The sequence below is a fragment of the Hippichthys cyanospilos genome, chromosome 7, assembly GCF_059441005.1.
Source record: "Hippichthys cyanospilos isolate Australia breed blue-spotted pipefish chromosome 7, RoL_Hcya_1.0, whole genome shotgun sequence".
Lineage (NCBI taxonomy): Eukaryota > Metazoa > Chordata > Actinopteri > Syngnathiformes > Syngnathidae > Hippichthys > Hippichthys cyanospilos.
Genome location: NC_142375.1, coordinates 18,217,956 through 18,224,849, shown reverse-complemented (window position 1 = coordinate 18,224,849; position 6,894 = coordinate 18,217,956). Strand labels below are relative to the sequence as shown.

Genomic DNA, 6,894 nt, shown 5'->3' with positions numbered 1-6,894 from the left:
GTGAGCCAATCCGCGTGGAGAATTAGAGATGATTGACACCTCGACGGCCAATTGGCTATTGAAACTACAGGCTGTTGTGTGGAAGAAAAGCTATAAGAGCCAATCATCGTCGGTATTTATTATGATAAAAGGCGGGGTTTGCAGGTGTAGGACAGAGGTTCACTCAGAGGAATTCTGAGTTATAGATGTATTTTAAACATTTTACCAATGTGAGCAGTAAATAAAATATTTGTTAATTTTATAATTTCATTCCTTGTTAGTGCATAATCAAAACATTTGAAATGTTTTTTTAACACTTGTTATCGATTAAAAGTAACGCTCAGGGCTCAGGTAACAGCCGATTACCGTTCATAACGTCATATGTCCGAAACCACGAGTGGTCGTTAGAGAGCCCGAGTACATGCAACGTTAATGTATTTTCAGTCGACAGCAAGTGGCTTGTTGCTTTTGATTTTATTCATTGTGCGTGAAAAGTATGGATAAAAATGATAGATGAAATATTGACGTTTATTTGCTGAAAATGTTTAGCGTTTTATTTTAAAAACATCCTTCAGTCCCTCGGAAGCAGTTCCAAACTAACTTTTGATGAAACACCTCCCTCTGTTGGAGAGGATCAGTTATTACTGGGGGAATCACAGTCAACGTTTTAAAAGCTGTTTCAGACTAAAATATACGAACACTAGTAGGACTTCGTTATGTTTTTTTTTTTCTAAATAGTGTGGTCGTTCTTTTGTAAATTAATGACACTTCACCGTAACAAAATAAGGTATAAAACGTTTATTTCCTCAACCAAGCAACATTGCTTAAAAAGAAAAAACACTAAAACAAGCAACATGTTAAAATAAAAAAAAAGATTTAAACTTGCCAAAATGTAATGGCAGTGAGACATTGCTTCTTGTTTTCCTTGAAAAAAGAAAAAAAAAACACCAAGGGTCAAACATCATCACAGGAAACTTCAGATTCATCTGGACTGTTCAACTGCAAAGAAGAAAAAGACAAATGGGAGTAATGAAAAACACAGTAAAAAATTAAAATATTTTCATTAAATTGTACATGTGCCACTAATACAGCATCATTTCAGTTGCAATTTTAAATTGAGACATTAAACTAAATATTAGGTCCATATTTGTTTTTCTGTTTGTCAGTAGCTAAAAATGGGACATGCTTGTTAACATATTTAGTCATGTCTCTCATTGCTGAGAAGATTGATGACGCAAATCAAGCAGGGAACTCACTGTAAGTGGAGATATCAATCTCCTCAGGCAACTCTGCCACGTTGACCTCGAAGCGGTCTTGGACCTCGTTCAGGGTCTTGGCGTCGGTCTCGTCGGACACAAAACTGATGGCCAGGCCTTTGGTGCCAAACCTGCCGGCGCGAGCAACCTGAAAAGAGGAGGACAGGAAAAGTTGAGCTATCTATGGCGGTAAGTCACACACTGACGGATTGCTGCAGCGTAACTGACCCTGTGCAGGTATGAGTCGGAGTCCTCGGGCATGTCGTAGTTGAAGACGATGTTGACCCGCTCGATGTCCATGCCTCGACCGAACAGGTTGGTAGCTACCAGGATCCGCCGCTGGAAGTCTTTAAATTGCTGGTACCGGGATAACCTGCAAATGTAGGGGCAAGGAGCGGCTCGTTTCTTATGGAGTCCCACAAGGCTCAGTTGTTGGACCACTTTTATTTTGCACATACATATCTTTTGAATGAGAAAACCATTAATCTATTATTAAGTAACAAATAAAAACATATAGTGCAAATATAATTAAACTGTCTGTCATACATTGCATGAATTAGTCATTTTGCTGCTCCATCTGGTGTGCCCACGATTGTCAGTGGTATGAAGAAAGTCGTACAGAAATGGACTGATAGAAATGGCATTTCCCATTACCCTTAGCAAAGAACAAGCGCACACAAGGCTCAGCTAAGTGTCTTAGCTTGTTTTTTCATTTGTTCACTGCCAGCACAAGAACAAGGGACTTTGGATTAATAAGACAACAAGCTCCCACCTCTGTTCCTGTCCCATGCCCCCATGGATGGCGATGGCTGGAAAGTTTTGCTCCACCAACAGCTGGGACAGCGCCACACAGCGATGGACCGACTTCACAAATATCACCACCTGACGAGATTGAGTCAAGCCACTAGAGTAAGGACCCCTTTAAAAATTCGTATTCATCTCATTGCTCTGAATTTCAAGACCCCAATACCTGGTTGAACTCGAGCACGTCCAGCAGGTCGAAGAGCTTCCGGTTCTTCTCGCTGTCTTTCAACTTGCAGTAGTACTGTTGCAGGCCGTGAAGGGTTAGCTTGGTCTCGTCGTCCACAAACACCTCCATGGGCTGCATCATGGGATGAACATTAATCTCTTACCATACATAAAGTGTTACAGTTAATGAGCTTGAAGTATGTGTCAGTTTGTCGTCTTGGGTAGCATTAAAGCTAAGGAGTAATGACGACCCCAGCTTTGCCACCCAAGAGCGCTACTTTAGCCCTCTGATATGGTCACTTACGGCATGGGCGGCCGCAAGTGGGCAAAGCTAGAGGGACACAAAGCTGAAGAGTTGACACGATTGCTGTGGGATTTATCTCGTTAAACACAACTTTAATTTGTAAAAGGTTAAAAATTTGAGCAGGAACGAAGATGCAAACAAAGATATGAATATGCACCTCAAAAAAGCGCAACTCAAATTGGGATATTGTGAAAAGCTATTTCCGCCCTTCAATTCAAAATAAAACGAGTATTATGTAGATTAGATAATTACTCATCAATTATTCAACAACGCCAGAAGATACAGTATGGTGTAATATGTTTATTCCTAGCTCATCTGCTAGAAAATTATGTGTATCCATATCAAACTTACCAAAATAAAGACATAAAATTTTGCGAAGGAGTCACAATGCTAATATTTAGCAAGAGTTGCCTCATGTTCCCATGAATTCGCTCTTAAATTGAAGGGAAAATTGTACTAATCGCAGCATTGAAAAGCACTATATTAGACTTGCTTACCCCAGGCGAACATACATGTACCCCTATTTCAGAATCAGTTTTAATCTATTGGGCTGCATCAGCACCCATTTTGCTTGTTTTAAAAATCCATGTTGAATATGTTGTTACTTTTAGAGTTAACTACTTTCTACACTTAAGAAGTGCCTGAATGTTTGTCCATGTTACTCTTGCCAGCAGTTAACTTGTGGTTGACTCTTTTGTCAGTTTCTAATGTTGGCATGTTATCTAAAAAATAGTGACTAATTATTTCAACGCACAGTGCCACATGATTTCAAATACACTTGGTTGGACTCGAGCGATTCCGTGCAATTTTAAGCGCACCATTATTAGAAGTGCCTTTTGATATCAATTGCAGTTTGCTTTTAACTGTTGTGCATGACAACTTACATCCTGCATGAACTTGCGGCACACCGGGCGAACTTCCTTGCTTAGTGTGGCGCTGAACATCATGACTTGCTTCTCGTGGGGCGTCAGTCGGAAGATCTCCTGGATGTCATGTCTCATGTCTGGGAAAACACATGCAGTCACTTTAACGTCACATTTTTGCGGAATGTTACAGTTAAACTCTGTTAATCACGGGGGGTTGTTACAGACACGCCGGCGAGCGATACCATCTCTATTTGGACATTTTTTATTTTTTATTTTAATAGGGTCACTCCATCTTTTATAGCTTGACAACACTCCCCATCACTCACCCAGCTGCTCCAGCATCTTGTCGCACTCGTCAAGCACAAAGTGCTTGATGTTCTTCACGCTGAGGTTCTTGTTGCGGATGAGGGCCAGGGTGCGCCCGGGCGTGCCCACCACAATGTGCGGGCAGCTCTGCCGCAAGACGTCCTCATCCTTCTTGATGGCCATGCCGCCGAAGAAGACCGACACTTTGACGGTGGACATGTACTTGGAGAAGCGCTCGTACTCTTTGCTGATCTGGAAGGCCAACTCTCGAGTGTGACACATGACCAAGACAGACACCTGGCATGGAGGAAACACCCATGAGACTAATTTTGAAGTCACATTTTCAACACTAATCTTTCACATATTTCTAAAACTATGCCGATTTCTGCAAGTCTAAAAGTATGAGCTCTGAAACTTGTTGTGGCATAAAAAAAAAAAAAAATCCACAGGAAAGATGATGAAGCAACTGAACGTGCAAAGCAGATTGAACTGTCAAACTTATCATACAAATGTCAATAGTAATATATTCCAAGTACCACAATATTAAAAGGTATGTAAAGTTATTATGAGTTACTTTTGAAAAAGCCCAAATATGTTAATGAGGACAAAAAATAACTGTTACACTATCCATTTGTATGCAGCGGACCTGTGCTATTTACATAAGATGCTTACCCATTAGTAAACATTTGTGTGAATGTGACATACATTTCACAGGGGGCAAGTCATTAAAAAAATGTGTCAAACCACTACTCCAAAAGTCTATTACAAAACAATGGCCACGTGAGAGAAAATGAGAGAGGTGGGGGCATGGTGCGGCAAGCCGTTAATAAGCAAGCCAGAATTAGATCACTCAAATTGGGCAGAGGGATGCATTCCTGTGTCTTATAAAATTGTATTTTCGGTTTGAGGAGATCATTGCACATCACTCTGGTAGCTTTTTAATATGTGCATAAGCAGCTTTAAAAATATGTATACATATATATTTAGAATCTAGGAGTGGGGCAAAAAGGGTAAACTCACTTGACCGTCCACAGGCTCAATCTGCTGCAAGGTGGCAAGCACAAACACGGCAGTCTTTCCCATACCGGACTTGGCCTGACAGAGAATATCCATCCCCAAGATGGCTTGAGGGATACACTCATGTTGAACTGAAGAAAAAAAAAAAAAACACAATGAGTGGTAAAAGCCATGATACACTTCTCTCTTTTATCCCCACAGAGAAAAACACCAACCTGATATAAATCATACTTGTCAACTATCATAATGCCAAAATAAACCTGTTTTTCCATTTATTGTTTGAAATTTGTATGCTGTTTACATGACTATTATTGTGTTAGCAGAGTCACCACCACATTAAAGGAGCCCTTGTAAACTGTATTACAGATAAGTGGGTTGAGCGTCCATCCTGAGAGTGAGATGTTGAGAGTTCAACCCCTGGATGGGTAAGACTATAAAAATGAGACCAATTGCCTTTTTACTTGACACTCAACATTAGGGATAGGTATAGGAGGGTTGGAACACCAAATGATTCTTGAGCGCAGCAATATTGCTGCTCACTGCTCCCTCAGAGGAGTGGTCAAATTCGTCGGACAAATTATATACACTTAGCCATATGTGTGACTCAATCAGTGGTATTTCAGCCTCATGTAACATTCATATCAAAATCAAAATTGCTATCCCAGAAAGATAACAAACATTGAGGTTTTTCCATAAATTCCCCTTGAACAGTTTCTGCATCGTTGCCCATATACCTTCAGATGGATGCTCAAAACCGCAATCAATGATGGCACGGAGGAGTTCAGGCTTCAGGAGGAAATCTCGGAACCCGGAGCTGTGGATGGACACGTACGACCCCTTCACGGCCTTCTTGTTTGCCGGGGTCGAACTCTCCAGAGTTCCTTGGGGCTCCTCTTCTTCTTCATAGTCCAAAAGTTCATTGTCAACATCAGGTTCAGTCATCTGCGAGGCAGTAAAACATACAAGGATCAACTCTGCAGATTTGATTCTTTTATGCTAGCAGCAATGAAATGAGACAAGGAATCTCAGGGACAGTTTACGATTCAATAGAATAGAAATTTGACACATAACAGCAAATGTGTAAGCGCATTCTCCCTGTGGGATGTAGATCGTGGTGTTCTTCGAGGGCGACAGCATGCAGCTGATAAAACATATATGGCCGCGGCGTCCGCTCGAAGAGAAAAATATCTTAACAGGCTACCGTAATGTTTGTAGTGTAACATTTTTCCATTTGTTCATTGACGCAGATTTCAAATGCTAAATGGCGCTTACGCTTCATTCAATCGCTCAACTATACACAAAAAGGTGCATTCGCAACAGGCTCCGAATACGAACAGGCCGCATCAAAATTACAGTTTCAATTTCCATATTAAATTGTTAGCATCGATGTTTATCCATAAAACACGCGAATTTTCTTATAAATCACTTACCCCGACTCACTAGGGCGAAACGTGCAGCGCGCTCTATGGAGCCGCTTTTACCCTTCGTTCATTGCGGCTAGTTAGCCAGCTAGCTGCTAGACACTAAATAAGATTTTAATTCATAGCCTACTAAACCAACCATCAGATTTGTCTACTTTGATTGCACTTTTTTTTTAAATGAAAGAATTGGTCAAACTACACGGGTGCCGAACGGATGATTTCGGTCGAGGAAGTCGTCGGAGCGTTTACGCGGTTAGCTTATTTCGGCTAGCATATTAGCTAGCGCGAAACCATCGGCTGGGGCCTACTATACAATGACACAACGATTCAAATAGCAACGAGGAAATTCGAAACAAACGGTACGTGTGCTTAAGATTTGATGGTAAGTGGTATGCGCGAACATTTGAAACGCCAGTATATTACCTTCAAAAAGATTTAGTCTTTGTTTGTCCCACCGACGTCGATGTAATGACTCCGCACGCTACAAAGTATCCACCGCGCAGTGAGCATGAGCCGCACACATCCGTGGTGCATTCAAGTACCTATCGGTAATGGCATGAACATTGAGGCTCATTCCTATGTTATAAGCAAATAAACAAATGTGACAGTCCAAATAATATTATATTTCGACTTTAAATGTAATATAGTGTATAAAGGTTAGTTGTAAGTCACGATAAATGCATTTAGTTTTCCACCGCAAAAAGGATCATTGTCAGTATTATTCTTTACGATTTACCCTGAAGTTATCAATCCGGGTCGCGAGCTGCTTTTCAAAT

The 6,894-nt window shown here is 40.9% G+C and overlaps 1 protein-coding gene across 1 annotated transcript; it reads right to left on the bottom strand.

Annotated features, from left to right (window-relative positions):
• Positions 1-762: 762 nt before the first annotated feature.
• LOC148421398 (ATP-dependent RNA helicase DDX39A-like) lies at positions 763-6,657 on the bottom strand. The gene is made up of 10 exons (XM_088420211.1): positions 6,542-6,657; positions 5,432-5,639; positions 4,701-4,828; positions 3,701-3,977; positions 3,393-3,511; positions 2,206-2,337; positions 2,008-2,117; positions 1,464-1,608; positions 1,236-1,383; positions 763-978 (listed from the first exon to the last, which is right to left on the bottom strand). The coding sequence occupies exons 2-10, from the start codon at positions 5,637-5,639 to the stop codon at positions 962-964; spliced, it is 1,284 nt and encodes a 427-aa protein (XP_088276337.1). The 5' UTR covers positions 6,542-6,657; the 3' UTR covers positions 763-961.
• Positions 6,658-6,894: the final 237 nt, after the last annotated feature.